Source organism: Ctenocephalides felis, unplaced genomic scaffold (genome assembly GCF_003426905.1).
Source record: "Ctenocephalides felis isolate EL2017-DRISC unplaced genomic scaffold, ASM342690v1 CF-g0.4_SCAFFOLD_01886, whole genome shotgun sequence".
Classification (NCBI taxonomy): domain Eukaryota; kingdom Metazoa; phylum Arthropoda; class Insecta; order Siphonaptera; family Pulicidae; genus Ctenocephalides; species Ctenocephalides felis.
Window position 1 is genome coordinate 175,528,455 of NW_020538040.1, and position 15,451 is coordinate 175,543,905.

At 29.0% G+C, this 15,451-nt stretch overlaps 1 protein-coding gene across 1 annotated transcript; it reads left to right on the top strand.

Moving 5' to 3' along the window:
• The first annotated feature begins 385 nt into the window (after positions 1–385).
• Positions 386–5,805, top strand: LOC113376840 (phenylalanine--tRNA ligase alpha subunit). The gene is made up of 7 exons (XM_026616908.1): positions 386–826; positions 1,130–1,490; positions 1,963–2,240; positions 2,305–2,448; positions 3,591–3,818; positions 3,939–4,165; positions 5,597–5,805. Exons 1-6 carry the CDS (start codon positions 548–550, stop codon positions 4,137–4,139), a joined length of 1,491 nt encoding a protein of 496 aa, XP_026472693.1. The 5' UTR covers positions 386–547; the 3' UTR covers positions 4,140–4,165; positions 5,597–5,805.
• The last annotated feature ends 9,646 nt before the right edge of the window (positions 5,806–15,451 follow it).

Consider the following 15,451-nt stretch of genomic DNA (forward strand, 5'->3'; position numbering starts at 1 on the left):
GAATATACATATATTGTACATAATATACATTAAATTATACAGAATATGATATATAAATATACCATATTCTAACATTGTCTATTATATATGCTTAGCCAATATTATAATACCCCGTGTTCATGGATAAATGGATATATGTACGCTCATAGTTAAATAAGCATAACGTGTATGTGTACGCTCGTTCAACGTTCGTTTTTGTAAATTTAATTATCTTAAACTCAAACCATTTGAATGTGATATTCAAATGGTTTGAGTTTATACAATTCTTTTATCTTTATGTTTATTTATCTATGGTGATATTTTCTGTTACTACTATCTAGAACTCAAACCTCACAACTTGATCTTTATTTCTTCAACGTGTAGTCACATTGCGAAATATCGAAAATGTCAGATATTGAATTATAGGTTATCTGTCAATACTGATTTATACATATTTTATATAATAAAAAAAAACGCTGTCCGTACTTCTTTCTTCGGAATTTTACACACATCTTTCAATTCAAACTCACAAGTTTTTCTGACATAAGTTTTTTTTATTTATTTCGTCATGGCAGATTTAATAGAAAAAATACTCAACCACGTTAACGAACACGAAAATGTCAATACTTTAGATTTAGTGTCAATATTTGAGGTGGATCATCAAAAAATTATAGGAGCTCTAAAAAGCATAGAAGCAACCGGTAATGTTCTGACTTCTAAGCCTGTGACGACAAAATCATGGGAGCTCACCGAGGAAGGGAAAATGATTGCCAAGCATGGTAGCCATGAAGCTAGTATTTTCAAATCTATACCTTCAGCAGGGATAAATCAACCTGACTTAATGAAGGTAATAATATTTCTAAGAAAGGTTCCTAAACTACAAAGGACCGCTTCTTTGTTAGTCCTACAAAGTCAATAAATCAAATTACAGTAGAACCGAATATTTAGTTGTTTTTACATACCTTCATCAGGTATAAACCAATTTGATTTAATGAAGTTAGTAGTATTTCTTAAAAAGGTTCTCATGCTACAGGAGCTGATTTTTTGTAAGCTTTCGAAGTCATTAAATCGAATTCTTTTTCAATTTTTCTAATCGGCTCTTCATTTGATCATAAATAATTCAGATTCAATTTAAATATTTTATTTCTAGTTACCAAATGCTAAAATCGGCTTTAGCAAAGCCATGGCATTAGGATGGATAGCAATTGACAAATCTGGCAGTACACCAGTTGTTAAACAAAAGGTTCAAAATATCATTGATGTCACTCAGCAGCATTTACAGATGATTTTAAATGGAAATTTTGATGGTAATAATGTACCGGCAAATATGAAAGCTGAATACAAGAAGCGAAAATTAATACAAGAAATATTAATCAAGAGCTTTGATTTATCAAAAGGAGATGATTTTAGTACTACCTTAAGCAAATTAGAAACCGATTTAATGGTGGATATGATGGCAGGAGATCTATGGAAGAAATTGAAGTTCAAACCATACAATTTTAATGCTTTAGGTATTAAAATATGTTAATATTGTATGTAATAGCTTATTTGTTTTGGTTATCGTATATAAGTATGTATTAGCTTATCGTAGGTGAAGTACATTTTAATAAACCAATTTTCAAAAATACTAGCAGAATCACATAATCGTAGAAACCAAAATAACTAAATAAAATTGCACTTACTTGGTCAACATAATAGGATATAATGAATTAAAGCACTTGAATATTTGCACTTAATATTTTATTATATCTGTTTACTATCTAATTTAAACTCATATTTGTAGTTTATGCAGTAAAATCTTAAGACATTTAAATTTTAAACAAATTATCAAAATTGGAAGATTTTGTTATTACAAATGAATGATCATTTAATCTAAAAAATAGGTTTTGTATTATCAAATATAGTTAATATTCTTAGTTAGAAATAATGTTTTAAAAATGATTGTAATTTCAACTATATATTTAATTTTTCTGTTTTTTCTAGGATACTCTCCTGATTCAGGTCATTTACACCCTTTGCTAAAAGTGAGAAGTGAATTTCGACAAATATTTTTAGAGATGGGATTTTCTGAAATGCCTACTAATAACTATATAGAAAGCTCATTTTGGAATTTTGATTCTTTATTTCAACCTCAGCAGCATCCCGCAAGAGACGCTCATGACACATTTTTCATATCAGATCCTGCTTTAACTTCAAATTTTCCTGAAGAGTATTTGAATAGAGTAAAACAAGTTCATAGCAAAGGTGGCTATGGTTCTCAGGTAAAAAAATGTATTTTAGATTAAATAAAATGTGATTATTTAAATATACTAATTGAAACTTTAGGGCTATGGTTATGATTGGAAGATAGATGAAGCAAGAAAGAATCTGTTGCGCACACATACAACTGCTGTTAGTGCAAGAATGCTGTATAATTTAGCACAGAATCCTGATGGTTTCAAACCAGTAAAATATTTTAGCATTGATAGAGTAAGTATATTCTAATATTTATATAAATTATTAAAGATTTTTCTGTTGTACACAAGATATCTTAAATAAAATTTTATAGGTTATTTAAAATTTATTCGATTATTACATATTCATATCTTAATACTCGTTCTTTCGAAATCAAATTCAATCTTTATGAAATTTGAGCATTATTTATTATTCTGTAAAAATTAAATATGAATATGGAATAATAACAATGGAACATAGGAGTTACGTTCCAAATAACTATTGAATTTGTGTTATATGAATGTAAGAACTTGTATAAAAAGAAGGGTTACGTTTAAAAAATCCAAAACATACTATTATATTTTCATAATTAAGATAAATATATTAAGTAATACAGATTAAATGGGTTAAATAAAATTTTCTATTTACCCAATAACATTCAATCTTTGTGGCTAAAAGTGAAACACATATAAAGTATTCAGTATTCTGTATGCATATATATGTATGTATATATATATATATATATATATATATATATATATATATATATATATATAATGTTTTTGGAAAAAAAAAAAAAATATATTTATGAAAATTGCTTCGTGCCGATTTCTATTTTCTGCACTCTTTGCGCTGTATCTCCGAAATGGCTGGACCTGTCTTTGTCAAAAACTAATCAGCACGTTTCTCCATCAGTAGGAAACCTCATGTTTTTTTGAATTATTCAAATCGGTTAATCTGTGGGTTCAAAATCGTAGACGAAAAAATGTGTTTATACACATACACAACCATTTTCTCTAAGGTATGCCAAATTGTTCAGAAACGTCTGAAACATAAAGATATGCAAAAATTTTAAATTTAGATTTTTGATTGATTATAACTTGATTATGACTTACTCTACGAAAAGTTAATTTACTATGGAATATGAACACGCTAGACTCTAAATTTTACAAACGTTTCAAGATTCGGTTTTTCTCATCATCAGTGTAATGAATTTGTAATTAATCACTAAAATATGGACTAGAACATCATGCATGTTATTGTTTGTAAAATTTTAAATCCCTAAATAGTGCATTATGTATAAGAGATATTATATGTATTATATTATTATATAAAGATACACACACACACACACGCATATATATATATATATATATATATATATATATCTTTTATAGGTTTTCCGTAATGAAACACTTGATGCAACTCATCTAGCTGAATTTCATCAAGTTGAAGGTGTAGTAGCCGATAGAGGATTAGCTCTTGGTGACCTAATTGGAGTTTTATATGAATTTTTCAAAAAATTGGGAATAACACAATTAGAATTTAAACCAGCATATAATCCTTACACTGAACCTAGTATGGAAATTTTTTGTTATCATCCAGGACTTGCAAAATGGATTGAGGTATTATTATAATAAAAATGACTATGACTATACATTTGCTTGCAGATTTTTTATAATTTGTTGGAGTGAACTAAGCTTTCAAAGTAAAATTGAACTAAAATTGAAGTTATGTTATTATAGGTTGGAAATTCTGGAATTTTTCGTCCTGAAATGCTATTACCAATGGGCTTGCCAGAAGATGTAAATGTAATTGCTTGGGGACTGTCACTGGAAAGACCAACAATGATTAAATATGGAATAAATAATATTAGAGATTTAGTTGGGCCTAAAGTTGATTTGCAAATGGTTAAGGATGGGTCAATATGTAGATTGGGAAATTGAAATACCAGAGAAAGTGTGACATTTCTGTAAATAAATTTCCATGTACAACAATATGGATATATATATATATATATATATATATATATAATAAAATTGTTTCTTGGGCATCCATCCAGTAATTAAAAAACAGTTTTAATGAAAAATGTTTTTATTTATAGAGAACATACGTTTCGGGTCTGGATTTGACCCATCTTCAGTGCATACAAATAAACTTTGAAAAACAACACAAAAACACAAAATTGCACGAAAAATAAATAAAAGTGAAATAAAAAATTGATGAAACGTCGAGTTACGAAAAATATGTGACTCGTAATACAACTTCCAAACTAACAACATGTTCGTTTGGAATAAGCTTTTTTATAATAAAGTATATCATTCATTTTAATTTTACAATTTTTTTAAAATTTTTCATAACTCGACGTTTCATCAATTTTTTATTTCACTTTTATTTATTTTTCATGCAATTTTGTGTTTTTGTGTTGTTTTGCAAAGTTTATTTGTATGCACTGAAGATGGGTCAAATCCAGACCCGAAACGTATGTTCTCTATAAATAAAAACATTTTTCATTAAAACTGTTTTTTAATTACTGGATGGATGCCCAAGAAACAATTTTATTATATTATTTCACCATCTGAAGAAAAACCTCTCGCTTTATATATATATATATATTATATATATATATATATATATATATATATATAGAATATATAGACTTGTTTAAACTGCATCTTATTGCTGAAAATTTACTACATATGTGACAGATGTCGCATCCCATAATTCATTCGTATGCATTTTTCAATAGCACACTCTCTTAAATATAGAATTCATGTGCCTTTGCGGGTTTAAAACTTCGGTGATTAATTATTAATGATGTTTATATAAGTCCTGTAAAATATTTGCGTCTCTATTCTCAGATTTGCGCTATTGACCAAAATTTTTTGTCCAAAAATTTTTTTTCCTTATTTTTTTGTCCAAAATTTTTTTGCCCAAATTTTTTTTTGACAAAGTTTTTTGCTCAAAATCTTTTTGACCAAAAAAATTTGGACCAAAATTTTTTTGCCCAAATTTTTTTTGACAAAATTTTTTGCCCAAAATTTTTAACCAAATTTTTTTGACCAAATTTTTATTGATCAAAAATTTTTTTGCCCAAATTTTTTTTACTCAGATTTTCTTTCCAAAAAATTTTTCGACCAAAAATTTTTTGGCCCAATTTTTTTTCCCAAAATTTTTTTGACCAAAATTTTTTTTTTTCTAAAATTTTTTTGCACTAAATTTTTTTGACAAATCCATAGTTACCGTTGCTTGCATGGAATTTTCAATTAAATCAATATGAATAACAATAATATTTACTTACACTTTGTAGCTACTAATGATGAGTAATTAATTGCACCGTACCTAATTATTTATTTCAAATAGGGATACAATAATAATATTAATTAATATACAATTGTTACAGTTTGATTAAAGAAATGTTTGATTGAAGAATGTTAGTCAGATCCATATCGTAGTTAAATATGAAATACAGTGGACGAGTTTCTTATCTACAAGACGATGTATACAAGGACGCTCACTCACATTTTGGAATCGAAGCAAAAAATATTGAATATATTTTAATTTACTACATAGAAAGTATCAGTTATCAGCTATTTTATAATAAATTAATTAAACCAGTGTAATATTCTATTTCTGTTTCCTCAATATAAGTTCATCAAATTCCTTTTCAGGCTATTGGCACAACTATTTCATGTGTATTGACATTTTTGTTTATACATAAATTTATATATATAGTTGTCAATTATTTATAGTAATTGATCCTTTTTGTAAAATTCCCGTTTTTTCTATGGGAATTTCTGAGATTTTGTGCTGATCTCAATGATATGGTCGAGGACACTCGTATGGATCTCAATGACGTGGTCAAGGACAGGGGTTGATGTGTATATATGAAATTATTGAATGTAATTAGTCCAAATGATTTCTAATTTTTTACATTAGGGATCGTTCAAGTATTACGTAAGCAGATTTAGTACAATTATTTATTATTTTTTTGTGCAAAATTTTTTTGGCCAAATTTTTTTTGACCAAAATTTTTTTTTCCAAAACTTTCTTGACTAAAATTTTTTTGTCCAAAAATTTTTTTGACCAAAATTTTTTTCCAAAATTTTTTTTGACCAAAAATTTTTTTTGACAAAAATTTTTTTACAAAAATTTTTTTACAAAAATTTTTTTGACCAACATTTTTTTGACCAAAAATTTTTTGCCCAAAATTTTTAACCAAATTTTTTTGACCAAATTTTTATTGATCAAAAATTTTTATGCCCAAATTTTTTTTACTCAGATTTTCTTTCCAAAAAATTTTTCGACCAAAAATTTTTTGGCCCAATTTTTTTTCCCAAAATTTTTTTGACCAAAATTTTTTTTTTTCTAAAATTTTTTTGCACTAAATTTTTTTGACAAATCCATAGTTACCGTTGCTTGCATGGAATTTTCAATTAAATCAATATGAATAACAATAATATTTACTTACACTTTGTAGCTACTAATGATGAGTAATTAATTGCACCGTACCTAATTATTTATTTCAAATAGGGATACAATAATAATATTAATTAATATACAATTGTTACAGTTTGATTAAAGAAATGTTTGATTAAAGAATGTTAGTCAGATCCATATCGTTGTTAAATATGAAATACAGTGGACGAGTTTCTTATCTACAAGACGATGTATACAAGGACGCTCACTCACATTTTGGAATCGAAGCAAGAAATATTGAATATATTTTAATTTACTACATAGAAAGTATCAGTTATCAGCTATTTTATAATAAATTAATTAAACCAGTGTAATCTTCTATTTCTGTTTCCTCAATATAAGTTCATCAAATTCCTTTTCAGGCTATTGGCACAACTATTTCATGTGTATTGACATTTTTGTTTATACATAAATTTATATATATAGTTGTCAATTATTTATAGTAATTGATCCTTTTTGTAAAATTCCCGTTTTTTCTATGGGAATTTCTGAGATTTTGCGCTGATCTCAATGATATGGTCGAGGACACTCGTATGGATCTCAATGACGTGGTCAAGGACAGGGGTTGATGTGTATATATGAAATTATTGAATGTAATTAGTCCAAATGATTTCTAATTTTTTACATTAGGGATCGTTCAAGTATTACGTAAGCAGATTTAGTACAATTATTTATTATTTTTTTGTGCAAAATTTTTTTGGCCAAATTTTTTTTGACCAAAATTTTTTTTTCCAAAACTTTCTTGACTAAAATTTTTTTGTCCAAAAATTTTTTTGACCAAAATTTTTTTCCAAAATTTTTTTTGACCAAAAATTTTTTTTGACAAAAATTTTTTTACAAAAATTTTTTTACAAAAATTTTTTTGACCAACATTTTTTTGACCAAAAATTTTTTTGACCGAAATTTTGTTTGACAACGACCTTCCGATACTCCTACATTCCTATGCTCCGACATTCCGATACTCCGACATTCCGAGGTCAAAATTTTTTTGGGTCAGAATTTTTTGGGTCAAAATTTTTTTTTGGGCCAAAATTTTTTTGAGTCAAAATTTTTTTGGGCCAAAATTTTTTTGATTAAAATTTTTTGGGTCAAAATTTTTTTGGATCAAAATTTTTTGGGCCAAAATTTTTTGGGCCAAAATTTTTTGGGTCAAAATTTTTTTGGGTCAAAATTTTTTGGGTCAAAATTTTTTTGTGCCAAAATTTGTTGGGTTAAAATTTTTTTTGACCAAAAATTTTTTTTTGGGTCAAAATTTTTTTGGGCCAAAAATTTTTGGGTCAAAATTTTTTTTACCAAATTTTTTTGGGCCAAAATTTTTTTGACCAAATGTTTTTGGGTCAAAATTTTTTTGGGCCAAAATTTTTTGGGTCAAAATTTTTTTTTGGGCCAAAATTTTTTGGGTCAAAATTTTTTTTGGGCCAAAATTTTTTATGCCAAAATTTTTTTGACCAAATATTTTTGACCAAATTTTTTTGGGTCAAATTTTTTTTGGGTCAAAATTTTTTTTCCAAAAATTTTTTTGACCAAAATTTTTTTTGACCAAAAATTTTTTTGACCAAAATTTTTTTGACAAAAATTTCTTACCGAAAATTTTTTGGGCCACAATTTTTTCGACTAAAATTTTTTTCCTAAAATTTTTTGGGCCAAAATTTTTTTCCGAAAATTTTTTGCGCCAAAATTTTTTTGGCCAAAATTTTTTTGACCGAACATTTTTTTGACTAAAATTTTTTGGGCCAAAATTTTTTTCCGAAAATTTTTTGGGCCAATTTTTTTTTAACGAAAATTTTTTGCGCCAAAATTTTTTTGGCTAAAATTTTTTTGACCAAAAATTTTTTTGACTAAAATTTTTTGGGCCAAAATTTTTTTCCAAAAATTTTTTGGGCCAAATTTGGCCCAAAATTTTTTTGACCAAAAATTTTTTTGGCAAAAAATTTTTTTCCGAAAATTTTTTGGGCCATAATTTTTTTTCCAAAAATTTTTTTGACCAACATTTTTTTGACCAAAAATTTTTTTGACCGAAATTTTTTTTGACTCTGTTAGAATACAAAATTATATATAGAATGCGGACCTGATGAGGATATCTATCTAGGAGTGAAAGAGGGGGTATCTCCATCATGGTATAAAAGAAAGAAGTTTCAACAAAATCATTCTATTTCGACTGCCTGCCCAAAGGAATAATATACCTTGTATTATTGTATAAATAGAATACTGTTATGTAAATATTATCAAAGTAATAAATTTTATTTTACCATTAACATTGGTTATGGGCCCAGGTGAAATCCCAGGTAGAATCCCAGGTACAAGTCCAGGTAGAAGCCCAGCGTACTGAGCGAGTTCGAGAATCCATCGACTGATAACGAGTAACGGGATCCTGTCGTAAACAGTGAGTGTTTTCGAAGTATAGATTTTAAAGTGTAGTGTTATTTACAAAAAGATGACGTCTTCAATCAAAATCGAACCATTGTGCGAGGAGAACTATGATGAATGGAAAATTCATTTAACAGCCATTCTGAAGAAGAATGACTTATGGGGATATGTAAGCGGCGAAATAGCGAAACCATTGACCGCCGAAAAATATGCGGAATGGGTTATAAATGACGGAAAAGCGCAATCTGATTTGGTACTACACATGAGAGGAAAAGAATTAAAAATGTGCGCGCGTCTCGGTTCCGCGAAAGCGATATGGGACAAATTGCAGGAACTATTCGAAAGTCGGGGTGCAACGAGGCGAACAACTCTCATGAAAAAATGCGTAACATTAAAGATGCATGAAGGCGATGATTTGGCAAAACATGTGACAGATTTTTGTGAAACTGCTGCGAAACTCAACGATATCGGCATTGTAGTCCCAGACGAAATGCTGGTAACGTTACTAATGCACAGTCTCCCTGAATCATTCGCAATGTTTAAAGAATCCATAGAAGCACAGGAGAAGTTGCCAACACTGGAAGTTTTAAAGGTTAGATTGTTTGACAGAATCCAAGGCAACAAACTAGATGAGGAAAATAAACATTCACAAGGGATACTTTATTCGGAAAGAATAAATAAGGAGCCATCAGATCATAAATCGAATGCTGCCTATCGAAGAAGTATATGCCATAAATGCAAAAAAGTCGGACATTTTGCACGTGATTGCGTAACCAAATTTGAATCACGTCGGCAAATAAAGTGTCATAGATGCGAAAAAGGAGGACATTTTGCTCGAGACTGCCGATCGAGGTATCCAGCCGGTAAGCAGTCAACAACATATAGTAGTGAACAAAGCGTGTTGTTTGGCTTTAATGAACAATCATCATTACCAGACAATATTTGGTGCTTAGATAGCGGGTGTACAAGCCATATGTGTCATCAAAAGAATAATTTTGAAAACCTTAATCGATCAAATGCGGAATTGAAACTGGCTAATAACGACTGTACTGTTATTAAAGGAATTGGAGATATTCAGACCACGTTTGAACAAAATAAAGATAAACACGTGAGATTAGAAAATGTGTTATATGTTCCGGACTTACGAATTAATTTATTATCAGTATCTAAAGCCACTGATAATGGATATAAAGTGATTTTTACCCGAAAGAGTGCATTTCTAACTAAAGAAGGCAAGGTTGAATTGAAAGCACGTCGTCGAGGTGATTTATATTATATTAATGAAAAAGTGAATGCAGCGAAAAGTGTGAGTGAAAATACAAAGAGTATTGATGTGTGGCACAAAAAGTTAGGGCACTTGAATGAATATGACATTAAAGCAATGATTAAAAATAAAAGAGTGCACGGTTTAAATGTAAATATTAATAAAAGGTTAACAAATTGTGAAATCTGTGTTAGTGAAAAACAAACGAGACTACCCTTTCCAAAATCGAAGGAGATTCGTACGAAGAATTTATTAGAAATTATACACAGTGATGTATGTGGGCCAATGAGAGCTCCTTCATTCTCAGGTATGAAATATTTTGTAACGTTTATTGATGATGCATCGCGTTGGTGTGAAGTATATTTCATAAAGTGTAAATCCGAAGTACTGAGTGCATTTAAACAATATAAAATGTATGTAGAAAACAAAACTGGACACAAGATTAAAGCTTTGCAGACAGATAATGGCAGAGAATATTGTAATAATGAATTCAATAATTTTTTAAATAATAATGGTATCAAAAGACGGCTTACTTCACCGTATACGCCTCAACAAAATGGTGTAGCCGAAAGGAAGAACCGGACATTGATAGAAATGGCACGTTGCATGTTAAAGCAAGCGGGGGCACCACAACGGTTTTGGGCTGAGGCTGTTTGCAATGCCAATTACACTAGAAACAGATGTCCAACAAGTGCACTAGATGGATGTATACCATATACGGTATGGACTGGAAAAATTCCAAATTTAGGTTATTTACAAATATTTGGATCAAAAGCATATGTTTTGATTAAAAATGGTAATATCAAAGGAAAATTTGATTCGAGATCTAAACCTGGAATCTTTGTTGGTTATTCGAATAATGCTAAGGCTTATCGAATATATATACCGGGAAGCAATAAGATAATTGAGAGCAGAGACGTTAGATTCTTGAACTATTCTGGATTTAATAATGAATATAGTGAGATATATAGTGAAAATGGTTATGATGTATATTTAAAATTAGGAAATGTCGAGCAAAATACAAACCATGAAAGACCAACACAGCAGCAATCAAAACGTGGAAAAGGGCGTCCTAGGATTATTCGGACAGGTCATGCGGGAAGGCCGCGAAAAGAATATCAAATAAATAAAGAGATGATCGAAGAATCCTCTGGAGAAGGGGAGGTTGATAAAGAGATTTCAAACGAAAACAATGTGATTAGTGAAAAATGTGAAATATTTGAAAATGCTTTTAATATATCCAAAATTAATATTACGACTTGGGAACAAGCTAGTCAGCTAGGTGATGCTGACGAATGGAGGAAAGCGTTAGAAGACGAGTACCTTGCGCAAATCAAAAATATGTCATGGGATATAGTTGAGCGACCCACACAAAAGAAAGTTATTGGAAACAGATTTGTTTTTACAACAAAATTAGATGGAGAACCTAATAGAAAAAAGGTGCGGTTAGTTGCAAAAGGATGTTCACAAAAATATGGTGAAGATTTTTGTGAGACATATTCTCCGGTGGCACGATCAACTTCTATTAGACTATTGGCAGCATTATCTGCGGAAATGGGTTTAGAAATTCATCAAATGGATGTCGTAACTGCATATTTAAATGGAGAACTTGAAGAAAAAGTCTACATGAATCTGCCAGAACAATTACATGAAGTATTATATAAAATTGTGAATAAGAAACCATTGGGTACTATTCAAAAACCGGCTACTGAGAAAATTAGAGATACAGCGAAGACCTGGCTGAAAAATATTGAGAAAAGCCCAGATCCCGTATGTTTATTGAAGAAAGCACTATATGGATTACGTCAATCAGGTATTCAATGGCACAAAAAATTTGTAACAAAATTGCAGACAATGGGATTCAAAGCAATGTCGCAAGACCCATGTTTGTTTATGTGCAATAAATCAGGAAAAACATACATTGATAGTTATTTATGTTGATGATTTATTAATTGCATCAAATGATAAAGATTGGTTAAATGAAATTAAACTATCTTTATCTGAATGTTTTGAGATGAGAGACTTAGGCAAAGTAGATAGATGTCTTGGAATTGAATTCAAACAGGAAAATGGATTTGTATATTTAAAACAACGTTCTTATGCAGAAAATATACTAAATCGTTTCAATATGGAAAATTGTAAAATAGTATCAACACCATGCGAGGTTAGACTCCAACTGATTAAACCTAAGGAACCCAATGAATATATCATGCAAAAGTATCCTTATCAATCTTTAATAGGGGCATTAATGTATTTGGCAGTAACTACAAGACCAGATATTGCCTATGCAGTAAATTATTTAAGTCAATTTAATACGAATTACGATACAACACATTGGAACGCAGCAAAGAGAGTATTACGGTACCTGAAAGGTACATTGAATTATGGGTTGAAATATAAGAAAACAAATCAAAATTTATTTGGAGTTGCAGACGCAGATTGGGGAGGTAACATAGTTGACTATAAATCATATTCGGGATTTTGCTTCATATTTGCAGGTGCGCCTATCAGTTGGGAAGCGCGAAAACAGAAAATAGTAGCTCAATCAACAACGGAAGCTGAATATATAGCTTTGAGTGAGGCAACAAGGGAAGCTATATATTTGAACGAATTATTGAAGACTCTAGATATAGGAAGTGAAACGGTTACAATATATAATGACAGCCAGAGTGCTATACAACTTGTAAAAAACAATAGGTTCCATCCACGAACGAAGCATATCGGATTAAAATATCACAAGGTACGTGATGAATATATTAATAAGAAAATTAATATTCAATTTCTATGCAGCGAACAGATGCCAGCAGATATGCTTACTAAAGGTTTGACTAGAAATAAACACGAAGAGTGTCTGAGGAGAATTGGAATGGATGGACTGCAAATAGTATAATAAATATAATTTTGAGGGGAGGTGTTAGAATACAAAATTATATATAGAATGCGGACCTGATGAGGATATCTATCTAGGAGTGAAAGAGGGGGTATCTCCATCATGGTATAAAAGAAAGAAGTTTCAACAAAATCATTCTATTTCGACTGCCTGCCCAAAGGAATAATATACCTTGTATTATTGTATAAATAGAATACTGTTATGTAAATATTATCAAAGTAATAAATTTTATTTTACCATTAACAGACTCCGACCTTCCGATACTTCTACATTCCTATGCTCCGACAATCTGATACTCTGACATTCAGATATTCAGATATTCCGGACCATAACTTTTTTGACCAAAAATTTTTTTCCAAAAATTTTTTTAACCAAAATTTTTTTGACTAAAAATTTTTTTGACCAAAATTTTTTGGGCCAGAATTTTTTTGACCAAAAATTTTTTTGACCAAAATTTTTTTGGGTCAAAATTTTTTTGAGTCAATTTTTTTTGACCAAATTTTTTTGGGCCAAAATTTTTTAGGTCAAAATTTTTTTGGGTCAAAATTTTTTTGACCAAATTTTTTTGGGCCAAAATTTTTTGGGTCAAAATTTTTTGGGTCAAAATTTTTTTGACCAAATTTTTTTGGGCCAAAATTTTTTGGGTCAAAATTTTTTGGGTCAAAATTTTTTTTCGCCAAAATTTTTTGGGTCAAAATTTTTTTGAGTCAAAATTTTTTTGACCAAATTTTTTTGGGCCAAAATTTTTTGGGTCAAATTTTTTTTGGCCAAAATTTTTTGGGTCAAAATTTTTTTGAGTCAATTTTTTTTGACCAAATTTTTTTGGGCCAAAATTTTTTGGGTCAAAATTTTTTTGGGTCAAAATTTTTTTGACCAAATTTTTTTGGGCCAAAATTTTTTGGGTCAAAATTTTTTGGGTCAAATTTTTTGTGTCAAAATTTTTTTGGGTCAAAATTTTTTGGGTCAAAATTTTTTTGACCAAATTTTTTTGGGCCAAAATTTTTTGGGTCAAAATTTTTTGGGTCAAAATTTTTTTTGGCCAAAATTTTTTGGGTCAAAATTTTTTGAGTCAATTTTTTTGACCAAATTTTTTTAGGCCAAATTTTTTGGGCCAAAATTTTTTGGGTCAAAATTTTTTGGGTCAAAATTTTTTTGGGTCAAAATTTTTTGGGTCAAAATTTTTTGGGTCAAAATTTTTTGGGTCAAAATTTTTTTTGGCCAAAATTTTTTTTGGCGAAAATTTTTTTGAGTCAATTTTTTTTGACCAAATTTTTTTGGGCCAAAATTTTTGGGTCAAAATTTTTTTGGGTCAAAATTTTTTTGACCAAATTTTTTTGGGCCAAAATTTTTTGGGTCAAAATTTTTTGGGTCAAAATTTTTTTGTGTCAAAATTTTTTTGGGTCAAAATTTTTTGGGTCAAAATTTTTTTGACCAAATTTTTTTGGGCCAAAATTTTTTGGGTTAAAATTTTTTTTGGCCAAAATTTTTTGGGTCAAAATTTTTTTGAGTCAATTTTTTTTTACCAAATTTTTTGGGCCAAATTTTTTTGGGCCAAAATTTTTTGAGTCAAAATTTTTTTGGGTCAAAATTTTTTTGACCAAATTTTTTTGGGCCAAAATTTTTTGGGTCAAAATTTTTTTGGGTCAAAATTTTTTGGGTCAAAATTTTTTTGACCAAATTTTTTTGGGCCAAAATTTTTTGGGTCAAAATTTTTTGGGTCAAAATTTTTTTGGCCAAAATTTTTTGGGTCAAAATTTTTTTGAGTCAAAATTTTTTTGACCAAATTTTTTTGGGCCAAAATTTTTTGGGTCAAAATTTTGGGTCACAATTTTTGGGTCAAAATTTTTTTTGGCCAAAATTTTTTGGGTCAAAATTTTTTGGGTCAAAATTTTTATGGGTCAAAATTTTTTGGGTCAAAATTTTTTGGGTCAAAATTTTTTGGGTCAAAATTTTTTGGGCCAAAATTTTTTGGGTTAAAATTTTTTTTGACCAAAAATTTTTTTAACCAAAATTTTTTTGACTAAAAATTTTTTTGACCAAAATTTTTTGGGCCAGAATTTTTTTGACCAAAAATTTTTTTGACCAAAATTTTTGGGTCACAATTTTTGGGTCAAAATTTTTTTTGGCCAAAATTTTTTGGGTCAAAATTTTTTGGGTCAAAATTTTTATGGGTCAAAATTTTTTGGGTCAAAATTTTTTGGGTCAAAATTTTTTGGGTCAAAATTTTTTGGGCCAAAATTTTTTGGGTCAAAATTTTT